The sequence below is a fragment of the Nilaparvata lugens genome, chromosome 3, assembly GCF_014356525.2.
Source record: "Nilaparvata lugens isolate BPH chromosome 3, ASM1435652v1, whole genome shotgun sequence".
Lineage (NCBI taxonomy): Eukaryota > Metazoa > Arthropoda > Insecta > Hemiptera > Delphacidae > Nilaparvata > Nilaparvata lugens.
This window is the reverse complement of record NC_052506.1, coordinates 24344315-24367582: the sequence shown is the minus strand read 5'-3', so window position 1 is coordinate 24367582 and position 23268 is coordinate 24344315. Positions and strand designations below refer to the sequence as shown.

General features: G+C 36.4%; 2 protein-coding genes across 2 annotated transcripts in view; one reads left to right on the top strand and one right to left on the bottom strand.

Moving 5' to 3' along the window:
- Positions 1-23268, top strand: part of LOC120350367 — a 130153-nt gene that overhangs the window by 5303 nt on the left and 101582 nt on the right. The window lies entirely within an intron of this gene.
- Positions 10397-12452, bottom strand: LOC120350366. Its single transcript, XM_039423359.1, has 2 exons — positions 11988-12452; positions 10397-10658 (listed from the first exon to the last, which is right to left on the bottom strand). The coding sequence occupies exons 1-2, from the start codon at positions 12366-12368 to the stop codon at positions 10404-10406; spliced, it is 636 nt and encodes a 211-aa protein (XP_039279293.1). The 5' UTR covers positions 12369-12452; the 3' UTR covers positions 10397-10403.

The following is a 23268-nucleotide window of genomic DNA, read 5'->3' as shown; positions in this document are numbered from 1 at the left end:
CACTCGAGGTGTTGGTCAACTAATATTCCTAGGTATTTCATAGTTTGCACTCTTTCCAGTGATTTTATCTCTTGCTCTTCATCCATAGTATTGGTTTTATTGGTATTCATTCTTAAATCCAGAGATATTGGTGGTTGCCCGGTTATGTTGGGTGAGAAAATCAGATTGTAAAATTGAAAAATTGAAAATCAGATTGTCAACGCTGAATGAATATTGGCAAGAATTTGATAGAATACAGAAACAAATTGAGTTAGCAGAAATGTCAGATGAATCTGATGATGAAAGTGAAAATGAAAATTTCGAAAAAGAATTTTTTGACTTGAGTGCTCAGGCTGAAAATTTAATTTCAAAACATGAAGTAACAAAAATAAACATCAAACCTGAAATCAACGATATTCCATACAAACTCCCTGAGATAAAACTTCCAATATTCAGTGGAAATTAGGATGAGTGGCCATCATTTCATGATACCTTTGTTGCCCTAATTCATTCAAGGAAATTGTTAGAGACTCACAAATTTCACTATTTAAAGGGAGCATTGGAGGGTGAAGCTGCTGAGATCCTACAGTCATTAGAGAGCTCAGCTGAAAACTACCAAGTAGCATGGGAGCTACTTACTGATCGATTTGGAAATAAACGTGTTCTCATCAACAAGCATATAAATGCACTCTTCAATTTGAACAAATGTGACAAGGCTTCTTCAACATCTCTACGACATCTCCTAGATGATTCATTGAAGCACATTCGAGCATTAACAGGTCTTGGTGAACCCACAGAGCACTGGGACACTCTGATAGTTCATATTATCACAAGAAAATTGGATGCTGCAACGCTCTGTGAATGGGAAAATTCTCTAGAAACTTCAGAATTACCTACCATGAAGCAACTTGAAGACTTCTTGAAGCATAAATGCCAGGTGCTTGAGTCCATTGGAACAAGCAAATCCTCCTCAAGTGTTCAAGGATCTTCATCTAGTCGACCTCACCAAGGTGTTCACAACAAGAGGCCTACTTCAAACAACTTCCATGCTGCAGTGAAACCAAATTGTCAACTATGTGCTGAACCTTACCATCAACTATTCCATTGTAAGAAATTCAAATCATTATCTGTGTCTGAACGTGAAAGGGAGGTCAAAAAACTTCACATGTGTTTCAACTGCCTCCAGGATGGTCATGCAGCTGCAGACTGTAAGTCAGGCCGATGTAAACTATGCAGTGGAAGACACAACACACTACTGCGCATAGGCCCAACAAATCTTCTGATCAGTCTACCCAAAAGGAAAAATCTTCACCTCCTATACAACACACAATTGCATCAACATCTAATGTGAAGCAGCCATCAAATACACACATCATGCTCTCAACAGCAATCATCACAGTTGGTGGATTCATGGAGGATCGGCAGCCTTGATTGTGGGTTGATTAGTTTGTGCTTTCCCCCCCTTCCCCCTCTCCCAAAGAGGCAAGATAACCTCTCTCCCTCACCCCTCCTTCAACCTCCCCGTTTATCTTTCAAACCAGCACTTCAAGAATTGTGCTCGAGAAGTCAACATCGTTTCGTTTCGTTTTCTCCTGTTTCCGTGGCGTTCGAGCTGAACGCAATTACCTCGTTTCGTTTTGTGATATATGTACAATATCATATAGGCCTACGCATAAAGACAGGATATCGTCAGCAGTAACTTCTACACACGAGATACAGTCCACTTCCTCGCCAGTTCCAAGGTTAGTGCAAATTAAAGACTTACTTTTGGGGCTGTTGACGTTTTCATGAATTAAATCTTAACTGTACCCCAATCCATAGGTTTGGGGACAGGACGGGATTACCAACAGTAAAGGACAGTTGTGGGACTCCTCACCTATGCAGAGCCTTGCTTGACAGTGGATCTCAATCAAACTTCATATTTAAAAGGACAGCACAATTCCTGAAACTTCCAAGAAAGAAATCAGCTATTGAAGTTAGTGGTATTGGACAATCTTCTACAAAGACATGTCACACAGTTGACTGCAACATCCAATCCAGAATGATTTCATTTTCGGCATACATTGAATGTATTGTCTTGAAAAAATCACTCAGAAGCTACCCATCATTGAAATACCAATTTCAAGGCTGAACATTCCTGAAAACATACAGTTGGCAGATCCTAAATGTCACACACCTAGTGACATTGATATTCTTCTTGGTGCAGAACTAATCTATGACATTTGTGACAGAAAAATTACGGTCAACGAGACATCTCCAACTCTTCAAAATTCAACATTTAGCTGGTTAGTTCCTGGCAAAGTGAACATCAACATTGAAACTTCATACCTATCAACAGTGTGCAACTTAACAACAATTGAAGAACTTAACAACACAATGAACAATTTTTGGAAAATTGAAGAATTAGAGGGTAACAGGCTCTTTAGTGGAAATGACAAATATTGTGAAGAATACTACACAAAGACAACACAACGAGATCAAGATGGCAGATACTCTGTAAAAATTCCATTGAAGAAAGAGTTGAATGAACTAGTCCAATCCTATGACACAGCACCCAAGAGATTCATCTACTTGGAAAAACGGTTGGAAAAGAATGAACATCTCAAAACAGAATAAATCAAATTCATGAGAGAATATGAGAACATGCAACACATGAAACAGATAACTGAAGAAGAAGCTAATTCATCCACATATTACTTCATTCCTCACCATGCAGTCATCAAGGAAACCTCTACAACAACCAAAGTTCGAGTTGTATTTGATGCTTCATGTAAAACTTCTACTGGAACTTCATTGAATGACATTTCAATTGTAGAACTTACTGTACAATCTTCATTGATAAATATCATCCTAAGATTCCGAACTCACAAGATTGCTACAATAGCTGACATTGAGAAAATGTATAGACAAATACTGATCAATCCCGATCAAACCAATCTCCAACTGATTCTTTGGCTTGAAAATTCAAAGGAGTCTATCAAAATATACAAATTATCAACTGTCACATATGGAACAGCTAGTGCATCATATCTTGCAACACGAACATTGAACCAATTGGCCTATGATGAGAGTGATAATTTCCCAAAGGCTTCACAAGTTATGCTTCATGATTTCCATGTAGACAATGCTATAACAGGTGGTGAATCAGTTGAAGAATTTAAAAAAAATGTAAATGACTTAAGGAACTTAGCCAAAAGTGGTGGTTTCCATTTGAGGAAATGGTGTAGTAACAGCCCAGAAGTTTTGAAGAATGTTCCTGATGAAGATATTGAACAAAAAACTTTCAACTTGGACCAAGATTAGAATATCAAAACATTAGGTATCATTTGGAATCCCAAAACAGATGTCTTTCAATTCACATTCCAAAACAAACAATTCAATCACAAGTTGACAAAGAGATCTGTCTTGTCAGCTATTGGTCAAATATTTGATCCTCTGGGAATCATTGGCCCTGTGGTTTTGTTAGAAAAATTATTGATGCAGAAATTGTGGACATGTAAGATTGGCTGGGATTATCCCCTGCCTGGAGAGACTGCAAATCAATGAATGTTATTCAGACAAACAATACCAATTCTCACTCAATTGCAAATACCCAGGTGTATCACAAACAAAATCATTGCAAATCAATATGATTCATGGATTTTCTGATGTGTCTGAAGTGGCATATGGTGGATGTGTATATTTAAGATGCATTGGTTCTCCACAAAACATATCTTATCTTGTTACTTCTAAGTCTCAAGTAACGCCAATAAAAAAGGTCTCTCTTCCAAGACTAGAATTGTGTGGAGCTCTCCTATTGGCAGAATTGACAAAGACTGTTGTTGATGCACTGCATCTTCCAATACAAAACATATATCTGTATACTGACTCAATGATTGTTCTGGCCCCATCATCACATTGGACTACATTTGTTTCTAATCGAGTAGCAAAAATCCAGGATCTGAGCAATGTACAATCATGTAATCATATTCAGGGAACTTCTAACCCAGCAGATTTCTTGTCTAGAGGTCTTGAGCCTGAAAAATTATTGAACAACAACTTATATTGGGAAGGGCCAGCCTTTCTCAAGAACAAAGAGATTAGCAGTGAATTTGTTTCCAATCAAACAATCAATCTAAGAGAAGAAGAAATTCCTGAGAGGCGTAAATCTCAAACCATTGCCTATCTTACTGTGACAGATGCTATCAACGTAAATAAATATTCATTATTATCAAAAATGTTGCCTATTCTAGCCTATTGTATGCAATTCATCAAAAATTGTCACTCATCCTCACATAGAACACAAGTTTCTTGGGCTCTGTCAGTAGCAGAATTGCAATCTGCAGAAGTGAAACTAATTAAACTTCCTCAAAGTGAGTCATTCCATAAGGAGCTAGAAGAGCTCAAGGCAGGAAAGTCTGTGAACAAGCAGAGTCAACTTTTATCATTGCATCCCTACTTAGATGAAGATGAAATAATCGGAGTAGGAGGACGATTGCAAAACTCCAATCTTCCAATGGATCAAAAACATCCAATTGTTACCCAAAAAACACAAAATTGTTGAACTGATTGCATATGATGTTCATGTGAGAACAAAACACAGTGGACCTCAAGCAAAGCTGAACAAAATTAGGCCTTTAGGGGGCAGAAATCTTACACGTCATATTTTTCACCAATGTGTGAGATGCTTCCAAACCAGCCCAAAACTACAGGTGCAGCTGATGGGTAATCTTCCAACGCCCAGAGTGACTGTACCTCTGAGACCATTCACAGTATCTGGAGTCGATTACTGTGGCTCATTTTTTGTCAAACCTTCTCGAAAAAAAGGACAACAAGGAACAAAGTGCTACATTTGTGTATTCATCTGCTTCAGCTGCAAAGCAGTTCATCTTGAGCTAGCTGAAGACATGTCGACTGCTTCATTCATTGCTGCACTGCAACGTTTCATATCCAGAAGAGGGAGATCATCAGAAATGTATTCTGACAAAGGAACCAATTTTGTAGGAGCCCAAAGAGAGATTCACCACATCTTGGACAGTGAAAAATTCCAAACCTCAATTGCTCAAGAGGGTATAAAGTGGCACTTTCAGCCTCCAAGTGCACCAAACTTCGGCAGTTTATGAGAATCTTCGGTGAAACTTTTGAAAACTCACCTGAAAAGAGTTATTGGTCAATCATGCTTAACAATAATAGAGTTCATCACTCTAATTACTCAAATAGAGGCTTGTGTGAATTCCCGGCCTATTACTCCAATGTCTGAAGAGCCATCAGACCTTGTTGCTCTGACTCCAGCACACTTCCTGATTGGCAGTGTTCTTACCGACCTTCCAGAACCCAATCTTCTAGATATATCACAAAATCGGCTCAATCAGTGGCAACATGTGCAGCAAATGAAACAGCACTTCTGGGCACGCTGGTCAAAGGACTACCTTTTCAACCTGCAGCAGCGCTACAAGTGGCAGTAAAACTCCTCTGCTATTCAACCAGGCAGCATGGTGGTTGTCAAGGAAGGCAACATACCACCCTTCAAATGGCCACTTTCAAGAGTGACTGCAATTCATCCTGGACGTGACAATTGTGTTAGAGTAGCTACAGTAAAAACCACCAATGGGGAATCCAGAAGTCCAGTAAACAAATTGTGTTTATTACCATTTCCTAACAATTGATTCAACCTTTTACTGCTTATTCTTTCTTTGTATATTTTTCAAATTAATTCTTTCTCTATTTAGAAGGTATACCTTCAAGGTGGGGGGTATGTTACCGCCGTTTTGTATCATTTTGTGAGTTCTCTGTTGAGAGCTTTCTGTGTAAACCCATCTGGCCATGCTGCTTATGTATGAACTGGGAGTTTGTGAGTTGGTGATGAGTTGTGAACTATGAAGTACAGACAATTTGACTATTTTTGAGTGAAAGTGTGAAACACTCGTAATATTGAGATCTATTGTTTCATTGATCTTCTTGCATAATACAGTCCATTTTTGTAGCAGTGGAATGTTTGTGTCATGTGTCATTTTATTCTACACCAATCATCCACATAGCATAATTTATTGTATTGCGCCAGTTGCCAACTGCCAGCCAATCAAACAGCTCACTTCTTGTAATGTCAATTTTTTGCAAAGTGATCTATTGATTATTTATTGTGATTTATTACAAGTGTTGTCTCGTCTCGTATCATGATCTGGACCAGGGATCCTAGAAGCAAGGAGGATTTGGACATGAATGTAGGCCTATATTATTTTGCACTTAGCCATTTGAATTTTTCAACTTGTTACCCGACGCCAGACAACCCCAAAAAGTTCTTGATGTAATTGATACAGTCCACAAACCAGAGTGCTGTTTGAGCCAGCCTCTGTTGAATAAACATGGTCCAACCATCCGGGATTGATTTGTTAATTGTATTCAAATAGGACATAAGTTTGAAATATTGTCCAATAGGTTTGTCATTTTTTATGCCTATTTTATTCTTGGTTTTTTTGTGTATAGGCCTATGGCTTGTTTTTGTTGTCATAGATGAATACACGGTTTATTTGTGGTATTCTTAAGGAATTTGGGTTCAATTTAAGTTGGAAATTGAGTAGAACAAGTAATATTCCCATAAATAATTGAGTCGTAGTATTATAGCATAAGATAGTTGCATTGGCGCCACAAGGCTGGACTGGCAAGTTCATGTCGATAGGTAGAGAAAGACTTATACATCGTCTAGCTGTAACAGTAACTGGAACTGTTACTTTTTTCAAAGGATACTTGCAGTTATTTGCATTGATCATTGTCATTACTTCGTTATTAGTAGCAGTTATTGTTTATTCCAATGAGTATCAATACAGTATTATTAGCCTCATAACCGATCATTCTCTACCGAACTTAAGTTGAAGTGTATGATAAGATAAGCTAGCCATTGTTTGTTACAGTAGGCTTCTTCATTGTGTTGCCTGCTCTCGTGTTTTCCCTCTTATTCTTGTTTGGCTCTTTGTCTCACTCTCTCTCTCTCCACGAGTGCTCACTGGTATCGCCTCACTATGGGTGTTATCAAAGACTTGACGTTTCAAAGAGATGCATTAATTCGTAAAATAAAACAGATTAATGAAAATGGCAGAAGCTGTCGAAAAGGATCTGAAGAATAAAAAAATGAAGAATTTATTGAAAGTTATGGGTGAGCATATCAATCACCACCAGGTGGAATTCAATGATATAATAGATAAGATGCAGAGCTACTACAACAAACAAAATCCTCGATTGGGAACAACTGAACTTGAAACACTGATGAGCGAGTTTGATGAAATGTATTTCAATGTCAAGGCTATTCTCGAAACCTTACCATCCACTCAAACAAATTTGAATATTAGTTCTTCCAATGTAGCTTCTTCACTTACAACTGGAAATATCTTGTCAGTTGCCCTACCTAGGCTTCCTTTAATGACTTTTGATGGCGATTTGAGAATTTGGAGTCAATTTAAAGATTTATTCAAAGACACGGTTCACAATAATGGTCAAATTGCTGACATACAAACACATATATGTAATGTCTGTGCTGAGAAACGATGCACTGTCAGTCATTTCTGTAGTACCATTGACAAGTGATCATTATGCTGAGGCATGGAAAATATTATTGAATCGCTACAATGACTCTTACAAGCTGACTGATGCATACTTGCAAGCAATTTTTGATATGCCAGCAGTTAATAAGCAACCAGAATCACTACGAAAATTCATCACTCATTTAGCTGAGTATATTGCAGCACTAAAACCAATTGGTCATTCAGTTAATGACTGGTCGATTCCATTATTATTTGTCTTACGTGAAAAACTGACTGAAGAATTGAGAGAGAAGTGGCAGAGACTGCTAAGAAATGGAACAGTATCCGATTTGAAAAACTTCCAAATATTTTTGATTGATGGAACTCTTATTTTAGAGGCTACCAAATCCACTGATTTATTGGGGTCATCTACATCGTCAGAAGTTTCCTCATGTAAGTAGTTTGGGAAATCGAAAACCACTATGGGAAATTACAAAGCTTCAGCTATGATTGTTAAATTAAAATCGGACGAGCTGAAATGTATTTAATATAATAATTCTCATGAACTGGAAAATTGTGAAGAGTTCTTGAATCTCAAACCATCTGATAGATTGAAATGTGTAAAAGAATGGAAACTATGTATATGCTGTTTATTGGCAGGGCACTTTATTAGAGATTGTAGAAGAAGGAAGCCGTGCAGTCACTGTAATTCGCGTCATCATTCGCTCCTCCATTTAGAGCCGAGACAGCCGCCTGTTGAAAACACCAACACATTGGCTGGTAATAAACAAATCAGCAGGGTAGACATGCATGACACCGCTGATCAAAGCCATCAAACATTTGTTACTGACAAGAAAGTATTTTCAAATGTAAAAAGTTCCTTAGTATTTTTACCAACTGTTAAATTGGAAGTTTGAGGTAATCAAGGCAATTAACATAAGGTCAAAGTATTATTAGATAGTGCAAGCACCAAGTCATTTATTACAAGGCAATGCATGAAAAAACTGGGTTTAGTGGTACAGAAAACACATAGTTTGCCAATCTATGGATTATCTGATACTAAACTGGAAGTGACAGATGAAATTACTAACTGTGAATTTGAAACACCGAACTCCCCGTCATTAAAAATTACTGCATTGGTAGTCAATAAAATAGAAGCTACAAATCAGATAAAACATGCATACTGGGCACATATTGAAGGACTGGATCTAGCAGATTCTGAATTTTTCCTTTCAGAGGAGGTTGATATTTTATTGGGTGCTGAATACTTCCCCTTCATTCTGACTGGAAGAAAGGTGATTGGTCCAGCGGGTACACCATCTGCCCTGGAAACTGTATGGGACTACTGCCTGATGGATAAGGTATCAGAGGAGAGTTCTACTATCTCAAAAAATAATCTGTGCATGTATTCCAATGCTAATTTAGAAGAGTTGTTGAAGCGATTTTGGGTTGCAGAAGAGCCACCAAGGACAAAAAAAATATTCGAAAGTGAAATGGCTTGTGAGGAGACATACAAATCAACTGTTTGTCATTTGAATACTGGTAGATACATTGTAGAATTACCATCCAAGGAAACAAATACGAGTGAGATATCAGGATATCTTGAAGGTAAAATTAATGCTGGAGAAAATGTTTCCATGATTGGAGAAGAAGAATTGGGATATAATTTAGAAGAAGTTCCAGGTAAACAAGGTATAGCCTTCAACAGTTATTTATTGATCAATGGTAATTTAGGGAAAGAGTTAAAAGTGATTCATAGTCCACATGAAATCAAACCAATGGGAAGACCCATGCCGAGAAAGGAAATTGGAGAAGATTTTTTTGAAAAGGAGAAACGAAATTTGGAAGAGTTAGATGATGATAGACAGGATAATGTTGAAATGAAATGGACAAAATCCGAAAAGGGAAAAGAAATGAAAAAGTATATTGTAACACCTATGCCATATGGTGTATCATCATCGCCATTCCTTGCCATTTGTACTACGCATCAGTTTATTGAAGATGAAGGAAAAATGTTCCCTATCATCATGATGTGTCTTATTAACACACTTGTTAAGTATGTTGTAAGTTTTGTAGAAATTGCAAAGAATTGAACGTTCATCGATCATAAATCTATACCAATGTCTTAGACTAACATCGAGAGAAGCATCTGATGAATTGACACATGATTTGATATAAGATAATGTATGATTTCTTACTAGCAGTGATTCCTGCATCAATTGAGGTGTTTCCAAATCCCTAATCTTATTTCGTACATTTTGTATAGATTCCAATATTCTCTTACTATCATTTTGCATTGAATCATATTTTTTCAAAGCAATATGGAAAAGTAATAGCATATTCACACAACATATTATAAAGAGAAGAACAAATAAAACTCTCCATACGATTATCTTCATTGCACAACTTCTCCATTCAAGTGTTGTAAGCATACTGATAAAAATAGATTGCAATATCTATAGTGAGTGTATAGCGCAAACAGATGGAACAGAATCTCGCAACAAGGTCAAGACCGTCATGTGGTGCATGCACGTGCGCGCGCAGCAGCAACTATAAAATAGCTTCTCTTGTGACCAAACACTCATTGACTGTACAAGAGCATTACTATTCTTGCGTGAACTATTCTACATTCATTGAGTGTTCAGTTACAAGAGGATCTATTCTTGCGTGAACAGTGTACTATTCTACATCTTCTTCTTTGACACAACAAACAGGTGAGAATTAAAAACAATTTTTTTATAAAAACAATATTACAATTTATTATCAATCACTACAATATGTACATTATATACTACTTGTGATGCATCTCACCGCAACATGGTATGAGAATAAGATTGTTACATTTTAACAATCTTAATGTCACTCCATGTAGCGGTGACATGCTTCACCACTATTCCTAAATTTTTACACTTAGAATTAAATTTAATAACTTTACATGGGGAAATTAGAAGAAATTGTAGAAGCGATTTTTATTTTTAATATAATTCGTCTGCCATGATGGTTTGTTTCTTCACGCACGGAGATGATAGTATGTGGGACATCTTCCGCCAGCTCGCGGAGAGGCATCCATGGTTTTGGTGATGGCCTATTGATGAGTGCGATAAAGTCATCATCATCATCATCATCATCCCGCGCCGCCACCTCCTCTAGTAGCAGAGCCATGGAGGTGTTCTCACACATGCGTTTCTGTTAAATGAAAATCTAAGATTAGTAACTTATTATAATTTGTTTCAGATTATCAACTACTTGTGATCAACAGATTATTGTCATAATCTCAACTTGATATCATCAGATTGACAAGACATTCTCTACATCAGATTATCAACTACTTGTGATCAACAGATTATTGTCATAATCTCAACTTGATATCATCAGATTGACAAGACATTCTCTACACAAAGTGAGTAATATCAGTTATAGAAATAATATTTCTTGCTTCATATTGCAGAATCCAATAGTGATGCATACATCAAATTAATAAGCAAACTCTTTCAATGTACATTGCAACAAATAACTATCAACTGAATCAGTAATTTTCTTAACACATCACTTCAATATTATAGCAAAAAATGCATGATTAGTACAAATAATATGTAAGCATCATAATAATGAAATCAAAATATTCATCTTATTCAATTTTTTGACTGAACTCTAATTAACTAGTAAGCTTGATCAGTTCAATTTCAAAAAGTAATCATTATAATATTCATGAATTCAAAATATACACATCTTAACTGAACTCTAATCATTTAATATCACAATATAACTATCAACTGAATCAGTAATTTTCTTAACACATCACTTCAATATTATAGCAAAAAATGCATGATTAGTACAAATGATATGTAAGCATCATAATAATGAAATCAAAATATTCATCTTATTCAATTTTTTGACTGAACTCTAATCAACTAGTAAGCTTGATCAGTTCAATTTCAAAAAGTAATCATTATAATATTCATGAATTCAAAATATACACATCTTAACTGAACTCTAATCATTGAATATCACATTGTGCATGCATGTAATACAAAGACATCTATTGGAAATTAGTTTTTTTCTCACTAAAGTATTTATTAGATAGTAGCATGCATTCAACCTAATCACTTCAAATAATTATATTTCTTGATTTCATAAAACAATTTATGCTCAATTCAAATGAATATATCAATGTAATCATCATATTCATGAACTCAAATATACATCTTAACTGAACTCTAAAGTTGAATAGTTTCTATTCGTATATTCGTTATCAAGAAATAATTCTTGATTGAAATTGTCTTTCAAATCAGATTCATCAATTTCTCACAATAACTCTAATCATTTAATATCACAATGTGAGTACATGTAATGTGAACAGATCTATTGGAAATTAGTTTTTCTCAGTAAAGTAAGAAATTTATCAGATACTAGCAAGCTTTTTAGTAGCAAGCTTTTCAACAAATTAATGACAACATATAAAGATTTAAAATTATCTGTTCACATTACATGTTAATAATATTTGAAATAACTAACCTTTGAGGGTACAAAGTTGGTTTCCTCCTCATCCTCCTCCTCCAGAAAGTGCAGCTTTCTCTTCCCCTGTTGCTTGTTGGTGGAAATCGTTGTGAGTGGTACACACCTCAGTGCCCACCCCAGATGAGATGGTGGTGTGTCTGGTATAATGAATTCCTCACTGCTCATCCCTCTCTCCACAAAGACCCCACTTCTCTTCAGCGGTGAGTACTCAGAGTCGGATGCAGCAGCAGCAGCAGCAGTGGGAGCAGCACTGCTATTGGCAGATGGAAGCTTCTTCTTCTGTGCAGCTTGCGCTGCCCAGTAAGATGGGAAGGAAGTGCCTTGTTGAGGAGGTGTATCTGGTAGGATGTAGTCCTGACGCGTAGATGATGAGTCCATGATGACGAGGATATGTGTAACAGGAACGTGACTAGTGCTCGAATGAAGTTGGCAAATCCAATAACCGCTGCTTATATACTCATTCGTTTCTCTCTCTCTGTTTTAGGATGAGTGAGAGATAGTGCATTTTCCCGCTTATCACATCCTTGACATACAAATGCATTCTAACACGTACAGCAAGGTGCATTCAGAGAAAAAATATCAAATTCTCACAATGCACTAATATAAAATTTCTCACTTCCAGATATAATATCTCGAATAACAATATTTCGAATGTGAGAGCAATGTAATCTCCTCATTAATTTTCATAATTAACATCACATGTTGACTTGCTAAATTTCTTCTCAATATTATTGTGATTTTTATAATGTTCGTTGATTTCACAGAGTTCGAGTGTGCACTACTGCATAATCACTCCAGTCTTTGAGGAGGAAAGACGTATGAAGAACTTGTCTGAGAGTTGGAGTGTAAGCAGAGAGAGACAGTACAGCACATCATTCATTGCATGTAAGTATGATACAATTCTTTATTTTCCCAATCATGATTTTTCAGAACTTACTTCTTTCCTGATACTACTACAATGCACTTAGGAATCACTAATATCTCGATTCTGATTAGGAATTACTTCTACAACAGAGTGCATATTGTACAATATCCAGCTTGTTTTCCCACAGCATCTTCTTTTTCATCATTCGTCTTTTCTTTTCCATTATAGCTCATCTTTTTATATATACAAAACGGAATATGTATCACTTTTTCATAAGGATTTTCAATAATATATTTCAATATACACATTGCAGATATGATTTCTCATGTAAAAAGTATCCATTTATTGCAAAATAGTCTGCTCTATTAAAAAATACCGAGAGCTTGAATGGTTCTGGACGATGAAAAGTTAAAACTCGTTCTTCATATTGTCGTAGAATATTATTTTCGAAATTCTCCTCTTCACATGAAATATTATCTTCTTTGCGCCATCCACAATTTGGACTGCATCGCTCATGTTCCTTACTAGGATTGTCTGTTGCCAACCAATTTTCTAAATATACTGAACAAAACACACATTGAACAACGTCAGGTGCTCGCACAAATTTAAAACCCTGTTTAGCCATATTTTGAGGTGACAACAGACTCGATTCTAATTTCCAACGATTATCAAATGTTAATAACCTCAATCGTTCGTGCATGAAAATCTGATCCTGAGATAGCATTTTTTTTGCACTCTACTTGCAGCTTGTTAAATCACAACTGATTTTTAGATTAATGTTTACTTGTTTTTATATCTAATTCTGTGCCATAGTAATATATTCTTTGTTTGTTTTCAGCAACCCGCTAGTAGCAGAGATGGAGCATAGCAGAGAACACAGGGTTGGAGGTGTGAGTTCGCGAGCAATTCGCCATCGCATTTCCTTCGAAAACATAGCACCTGACATTGAAAATGTGCTTCAAAACTCGAAAGCTCGTGTTTTCGAGATAATAAGAGAACACGCTGCACGTTTTGAAGGAAATGTGAAATGGTTTTTAGTATTAAATGTATTATTGTATAAGATGGTAGTTTTAGAATCAGAGGAATCCGAAGCTGTTTCATCCATTGTGAATCTTCATAGCTACTCGGCCATAGGCATGAATGTCTTAGAGAGTTATGACGAATTGAATGAACAATTTATGTTAGTAGTTAGGAAAATTTTAAGTTCATTCGATAACTTTGTTCAATTTGGGAGTGGGTGGGTGTTGAAGAAGATCGACTCGCTTGATGTAAATGTGATTAGATATAATCCAATATACACAAGCAGTTATATTCAAACACCCCAGTTCATCAACAATAAGAAATGTGTTATCAATGTCAAAAATCTTTCTGATAAAAAGTGTTTTCTGTGGAGTGTTCTAGCTTATTTTCACCAGAAACCGAATAGGCAGACATTAACGGTGAAATATTTGAGCAAATTTGCTCACAGGCTGAACACTCGCGGAGTTAATTTCCCAACCACCGATCGCGACATAAAGAAATTTGAAATTCTCAATACAGACATCACAATTCATGTTATTGCGTATGACAACAAAAAGTTTTTCCCCTATCGAACAAGCATATTCCGTACGCGTAAATACCAAATTAATCTTTTAATAATGAAAGGCGATGCAGGAAAAACACATTTTTGTTTAATTAACACCGCGAACGGGAAAAACGGATTGTTGTGTCTTCTTTCTCACCTTTCGAAAGCTAAAGCACAAGTAGATGTTTGTAATTTCTGTTTTCACAGATTTACATCAGACAAAACAGTAAACCGGGATGGGAAAGCAAATTTGATGAGACATCTAGAACTTTGTTCAAAGTTCCAGTCTCAGAGAACTTCATACCCAAAACGAGGTGAGACAATCAAATTTGAAAAACTCGGTTCGACTTTGAAGAAAAAGTATACAATCTACGTGGATTTGGAAACATTTGTTGTGAATATGGATGGTAATGAATCTGAGGATGTACCTATCACCAGAAGTTACACCAAGAAAACGGCGCGTCATATTCTGTGCGGGTATTGTTTTGTTGTAATTAATGTGAATGGAGATATTGCGTACGGCCCAGTACTCTATAGATCGAGTAATATCAATGAAAAGATCATGGAGAAATTTCTCAAGGAAATAATCGAACTGGGCGATTTATTGAATGCGGATATAAAATGTGAAATTCCGATGGAGCATTTAAGTGATCGTCAGCAACGCGAATTTCAAAATGCTGATAAGTGCGGCCTTTGCTATGAAGTTCTTACCGAAACAGACACAAAGGTACGCCATCATGCACATGAAAATGGAAAGTTTTTGTGTGCTGCTCATGTATCGTGTAATTTAAATACTCGAACTGACAATACGATTAGCTGTTACTTCCATAATTTTAGCGGATTTGACAGTCATTTTATTCTAAAAGCTCTCGGAAAATGTAAAAAAGAAATTTCCTGTATCGCCAATACATCAGAAAGATTTTTGACATTGACAGTGGGAAAAATCAAGTTTTTAGATTCATATAAATTTATGAATGAATCTTTAGAAGTATTAGTGCGCAACTTGGTAGATAGTACAGATATGGAATCGAAGTTCAAACGTCTGTTTTCAGTATTTAATGACCCCGATCTCAAACATAGGCAACTCTTGTTGAAAAAAGGAGTATATCCCTATTCGTACATATCTTGCCCTGAAAAATTCGCTGAGACTTCTCTCCCTCCGATAGAATGTTTTTATAATGATCTTAACAATACACTCCTCTCCCCCAAAGAATATGAGCATGCACAAAGAGTGTTCTCAACATTCAAGTTGAAATCTCTCGGCGAGTATCATGATTTCTATCTGTGCCTAGACATCATGCTATTAGTTGAGGTTTTCAAAGAAATGAGGTCAACGCTTTTTAGGTCATATGGCCTCGATGTGACTCATTTTCTTTCGCTTGATCATTACACTTGGAATTGTATGTTAAGGTTCACCCGGGTTGAACTCCAATTGATTAGCGATCCCGATATACATCTATTGTTTGAATCAGGAATGTGCGGTGGTGTTTCGTTTATTGGCAAGCATTATTGCGAAGCCAATAACAAACACATCCCTGACACATATGATCCCACAAAACCAAGTAACTATTTGCTTTATATAGATTGTAATTCTTTGTATGCCGACTCTATGAATCAATTCTTACCTTATGGAAATTTCAAGTTCCTCTCAGAGGAAGAAATCCATGCTCTTGACTTTACAAATTTGGAGAGTGAATCAGAAACTGGTTATGTGATTGAATGTGATCTCAAGTACCCACAGGAGTTACATGATATGCATGCCAATTTCCCTCTAGCTCCACTTCATCAAATTCCTCCTAGTGAATTGTTCTCCGAGTACCAAACCAATGAGAACGGTCAAACTCTGACTAAAAATCTCATGAACACACTTTTTGATCGAGAGAGGTACATTGTTCATTACATGAATTTGAAACTGTACCTTCAACTCGGATTGCAATTAACAAAAGTACATCGCGTCATTAGCTTTTCCCAATCGCCTTGGTTGAAGAACTACATTGAGTTCAATACCTGTAATAGGCAAGCCGCAAAAAATAAATTTGAAGTCTCTTTTTTTAAACAGATGAGTAATTTATGCTTTGGAAAATCGATACAGGGAAATCGGCATCAATGTAATGTTCAAATTATCACAGACGCCAAGCGTCTAGATAAGTACATTTCAAATCCCCTATGTAAATGCTGGCAGATAATAAGTTCGGATGTGATTGCGGTTTTCTCGCGAAAGTTGGAACTAAAAATGAATAAGCCAATCTATTTGGGTTTCTGCATCCTGGATTTGAGTAAACTACACATGTATGATTTTTTCTATTGTAAATTGCAAAAAATCATACCATGGCAACGCATCCAGCTTTGTATGACTGATACAGATAGCTTCCTCTTATCGTTGGAGACACCCGACGTCTACCAACTGATAAGAGAAAATCTAGAATTGTTTGACACTTCAAATTATCCAGCTGAGCACGAATGCTTCTCCAATGAGAGGAATAAAGTTGTAGGGAAATTCAAGGATGAGGCAGCTTCAATTCCTTTAAAATCTTTTCTGGGATTACGGTCGAAATTGTATTCATATCTTGTAAATAATGAGAAGGAGGAAACTGTAAATAAGTGTGTAGCAAAAGGTGTGGAGCCACATGTGAAAAATAGAAAACTTAGTTTTGACTTGTATAAGAAATGTTTGATTGAACGATGCCAACATATAGAAAAATGTAATATGTTGAGATCCTTCAATCATAACATGCATCAAATTGAATGCGCAAAGGTTTGTTTAAGCCTGTTCGATGACAAGCGCTTTATTGCAGAGAACGGAATCGATACATTACCATTCGGTCACTACAAAATAGCAAACTGATGGCACAGATCAGTGTGTGTGTAACGAGGTAGTGACCAACACATCGAATTCTGTTTCTAGCATGTCTTCACACAAAGAAGAAGAATGAGTAATATTAGAGCAAAATTAGCAGCAGAGCTACACTCTGCTGCACGTGTAAATTACCCCACACGTAGATATGAGTTGAAGAATGAGAACGATTTATATCAATCAGATCTGATTGAGATGGGTAGCTTATCTAAATTCAATAAAGGATATCGTTATATTTTAGTTGTTATTAATTGTTTTACTAAGTACGCTTATTGTATACCTTTAAAGAATAAGACTGCACAAAGTGTTTATAATGCACTGTGAAGTATCGAATTTGGGTAGATAAAAATCCCTAACCGAAATAGTAATAGGTCTGAAAATAAAGTAACTGGCTAATATCGCCAAATAGATAATCACTAAGATTAGATAGCATCAGCTTGTTCTGGCTAAATGGTACAAAAAACCTAAAAAGGATTTGAAGGAATTCTGTTGCTCATAAATAGATTATTATATAAAATATTTGAAGATTGAGGTTATGTACATGTATTCACGGATCGGTGACCTAGAGATCGATCAAACCGAGAAACGTAGAATCTGACCAAAACCCCTTGGCAGAGCTTTATTGCAATCAGATGGTGTGCAATGTGAAAAAACATCTGATCACGTGGCTAATTATTAGGTAGCATGGAGTTAATATTAATGTATAGAATATTAGCTAGCATGTAAAGAGCATAAATAAAAAACCAAATAAAAATAATTTATGTATTCAGGAAATAAGAGGTACCAGGCGCATGAATACCGAATAAAATTTGCATGCACCAATAGTAAAACGGCAGTTAATAGGCGGCAACTGTAGGCCAATTCAAAAATATTTCTATATATTATATAAATGTACTGGATTTTGTGTTAAAACTTTGTATAGTCTATGTTATCGATATGGCTCGAATGCAAAGAAATTATTAATCATACAATCTAAGCAATATTTTGGCATTTTTTGTAAGATCTATTTGAACCTAATGGCGGAGGACTAAGATATTTAAATTTTATGCTAATTTGAAAGTCGGAAATAGGATCTGTAAAAATTGAGAAAGGAGAACCAGCACTCGCCAGCCAAATGCCACCATAAGAGGACCCCAAATATTTTAGAGCGTAGTACCTTGCTAATAATTTTGTAAAAGTTAAAGTTAAATTAAATTATTAAATTTCTTAAAGGACTTCGTGATGCTATTGTAAAGCAGAAGTCATTTTCAATTTCAAATAAATTTATAACCCCTTGGAAGAGACGATTCCGGCTACCATATTCCCGGACCACATGGAGTTGGATCGACATCGGCGGCTTACAAGAAGATTTTCGACACGTGAGTGATAAATATTGAATTAGTGATGGGCGCCCTAGTGCTTCGAATCTATCTAATAATCAAAGCTAGCTCGCCGAAAGGGTTTTTATTATAAATTAAGAAATTAATAAGAGAAATACTTGCGCAAGTAAAATTAGTATTAAAGGTATTTTATTGAAGGAAAAATATAGATCAATACATTTCAGAAAATTCCATTAGATCAAAGAAGTATAAAATCTAGGCTATTAAAATACATTAATATGCTCTTCAATTTTTGCAATATAATTTGCGATAGTTTGTTATAGCTCTAATTCACTAGATGAATGGCTCTACCTATTCCGTCAGGTGCCGAATCTTGCACCCTGAGATAAAAATATATATTCGATATAAAGAGATCTACTAAGTACTAGAGATTTTAATATATATATATATTTGGATTATTAGTGGCTAATTTATCAAGCTGATCTTAAAGCACATATTTTTAATGGAATTGTCCAAGTCAACAAGTAATATCAAGTAATACCAAGTCAAGCAAGCGCATATCGCAGCTACATGCAAAAGAATGCATATGATTTTAGATAAAGGCACATGGTAATGATTCGTGCCATAAATCTAGAATATAAAATTTAGCCTGTGATATTTTACTGATTTCAATTATTGTTCTATTTTTATATTATATTTTTTATCGCTCTTTATATATTTTTTGCCTCGATTTATTTTTTGCATTATTTGTTTAATATATGTATGAAACGTTTATGGTGTGCAATTTATTTTTTATTCCTCAACACTATAGTATAAGTATCATATTTATATATATTTATTTTTTATTGAATTACAAGAGTTATAGGAGAAGCCCATACCTAGGCCTATCAAGATTTTTGAGACTGAATCCTATTAAAAAACCACGACCTAATTATATAATTATATCAAATCTCATGCTTTACCGACTGATGCCAAGCAGGAGGCTAATCGTTATTTAAATATAAAGAATAACGTGACATAAAAACATGTCGCCCAACGTGATAGGCCACGGATACGGCAGAAAAACATGCCGTACCAACGTGGGACTGATGATGAGAGCCAAGCTCATTGAATAACTATTTGAAATTAAGTCAATAATCATATTGAAAATTATAGATAACTTATACGAGTTTTGAGGAAAACTGGCGAAGTGAAATTTGTATTACTTTTTGGGGAATCAATAGCTTTAAATAAAGAGAAATTATATGTTTTAAAGAAAATTTTATATTATTAGTACTGTAAAAAATACATGTTTATAGAGAGAGATTATTTTTATAAGCCTAAACTGCTATTACTTTCTAGTCAAAAATATATTATATGTTTAAGCCGGTTGGAAAATAAGTCACAGCCTGTAAACTAGCCAAGAATAAATTAAAACAAAACATTGGGGGCGCTAGAGCATTATAAAAAACTTAAGTATAAATACCTTGTCGTAGGAGTATCCAAACACTTTACACATCACTGTTTCACTGTAAGTCCCGGTTTGTGTCTCTTTTTTAAGCATTTTCGCTTATCATTTATCACTTTTTAATTAGCATTTATCATATTTGACATAATGAATCACACTCCCGCAAACTCTGAAGTTTCATATATGTACGGCGGTTGCACAGATCCCACTTTGTCGACTCCAAGCACATCAAACCCCACCACGGTAGATGCCAATACGCCACGAGAAAGGGAACCAGGAAGCGTCGGGTCGATAGTCTTCGATCCACCAGGTCTGCAACCTCTATCATCCACTCGAATCGACGCCGCTGACACACCATTGAATCAACGGATAGCAGAGATCAACTTTGAAGGGGGCGAGGAGCAGCCTGCAGAACCCGCATCGCCGGAGGCCGAGTCACACCTGAGCAAACAAAGTATATTTTCAACCACAGAGTTAGATCCGCTTCAAAAGGTAATAATGGAACAAACTAGCAGTACTTTCAATATCATGTTACAAAAAACAATGGATAATATGATGCAGGAGATTAAAAAAGAGATTGCTACAGTAAAAGAGGAAAATAAACAAACAGTGGAACAGGGCATGAAAGAGACCGCAGGCGCTATAAAATCAGTAGAACAACGGTTGGATAATATTGAAACTAAAGTAGAGAATCATAGGGAAGAATTAAAAGCAATGATAACCCTACAAAAAGAAAGTCAGGATAAAGTTACGGCAGGATTATCGGAAAGGTTGGATACGGTTACATGTGAACTCAATGAAAGGATAGATAACCTAACCATACAAATCACTACACCCATTCAGGATATAACCAATAACATTAAGGCCGATTGCCACCAAGAAATCCACAAACAAATTACCGTTGCCAATCAAACATTAACAACTATAGTTGACAAAAATATTAACAGTATTAAAGAAATACAAAATAAACAGATTAATATGTCCACAAAAATGAACCAACTGCAAGGTAGCATCAATCAAAATACTGAAACCTGTAAAGCTTTAAACGGAACTCTACTAATTCAAAAATCCACTCTGACTCAATTAAATCAAGAAATAAACGCAAATAAAATTACACATAATAGTCAATGGCAGATAACACAGGAAAAAATAACAGCATTAGAAAATCATATTCAACAACGACCTCAAGGGATTCAAACAGACAACCTCAACGTTCATAGTATATTACAAGGACTGGGAAAATTTGATAATACTGATCGCCATTTGCAACCTCAACCATTCATTGATCAGATAAAATTAGTACAAACTCTTGCACCTACCTCTTGGAATTTTTGGCGTCTTCGTTTGACTAGTTTATTGATTGGCGAACCCCTGATGTTCTTTCGGAGTAGAGCCCATGAATTTACATCATTGGATGAGTTTGTAGCTGTCTTCCTGGAACAGTATTGGAGCAGAAGTAAACAGTTGGACGTGCTAGCGGACATTATATCATGCGATTTCAACCCTAACTTAGACGGTGCATGTACCACTTTCGTCACTGCCCTACAGTTTAAAAATTCTCAATTGAGCGAGCCCATTAATGAATCGGCATTAGCAAGTATTATTTTAAAGAAGCTACCGTATCAAGTTAGAATGGCACTCGCCACACAACCCATTACTGATTGCAAGCAGCTGATAAATCATTTATATGGCATACAGTCTGTGATGGCAATATCAAACCACCGTTCAGACCAGAGATACGCACAAAATCAACATAACTCAAAATTTAATCAGTATAACAGCCAAAATTATGAACCGGTATCATATGATCGCTACCGATCTGCCCCTCAATTTGAACGCCGCTATGAGCACAGGCAAAATGGTAACTGGAATAATGAAAAATTTCAAAATCGCACAACCAACCACTATGCCCAGCAGAGCAATCGTAAGAATCACTATGATGGCCGTGATCGATTAAACTCAAATAATAATCACACACAGAACAATTACAACAGAAATTACAAACCGCCACCTCATCAAATAAGTACAAACTACACATTAGAGCATGCATCCAGATCAAATAAACAAAAGACACAAGATAACCCACCACCAAACGCAGAGAAGACTACATCTAAACAATTATGTCTACATGATAACCCCGATACAACCCACACAAGCTCAGAAAAAATAGATAGAGAAAATAAAGATACTACAGCCTCATATACCACCTTTGTGAACGGGTTACCGAAAATATTAGAAAAACAGATGTTAATACAAGATAAATCACCACCAAAAACCGCCGCTCAACATGTAATTAAAACAACCCGAAAACATCAACCCCTCTTGAGCCTTATATTCCCCGCCGACAATCCATCACCGCAGGAAGAACAGCCCGCATATCCAGAGACCGCCACCATGTGTCTGCACGTCACACCCGCGCATCAAGAGACCGCCACCGCACCCGCGCATCATTCGACCCTACCAAGGCACCCCAATGAACCCCGGATAGAAGACCAAGAGGATGACACCAGGGAGGACGGACTACCGGACAAGAGGAGCGACCATCGCAAGGCCCGGAGACGGAGGCGCCCGAGGACACTCGACCGACGTCAGGACTGGGAGGACAACATGCAGGAGAAAAGAGGCATGCATCATAAGGCCCGGAGAAAGAAGCGAAAGAAACGGAGGAACCGCGCGCGCGCATACCGGCCGCATGCACGATTTAAACGCCCGAGGAGGATACCGGACCGGGACCAGGTTGGAGAACAGACCACCGACGTCATGCATCCGCGGCACATTCGTTTTAAGGAAGATGATCAACGATGTGACCGGAATAATAGGCCAAAGAAATATAATAAAAACGGAGCTACTACAAGAACAATTACGGATTCGTGCATGGGCAACAAGGAAATGGAAGATGGACTAATAAAGAACAGACGGTGGCTAATAAGATTGGAAGAATTAAAAAATATTAGAAATAAAATGGAAGCACCTGGCTAATATTAAATGGTCGAGGACATCTCTTTACAGCCCCAGCGCTAATCCGGTAGAGCGACGTATGGCAGAGATCTCTCGTTTTATGCGGACGTACTGTAATGAAAAACACCAACAATGGGTTAGGTATATACCATTTTTAGAAGAATGCTATAATAATAGCCTAAATGAAAGCACCGGTCGTACGCCTTATGAAATCATATTCGGTAAAAGGAACAATACATTTATCGAAAAATTAATTGATTTTCCAAGCTCA

What these genes read in the sequence shown, in the direction of transcription:
- LOC120350366 (XM_039423359.1), bottom strand. Translation starts at nt 12,368, where the DNA reads ATGGACTCATCATCTACGCGTCAGGACTACATCCTACCAGATACACCT. An exon ending in CCAACTTTGTACCCTCAAAG is followed by an intron (nt 10,659 to 11,987) that starts GTTAGTTATTTC and finishes TTCATTTAACAG; the next exon opens with AAACGCATGTGTGAGAACAC.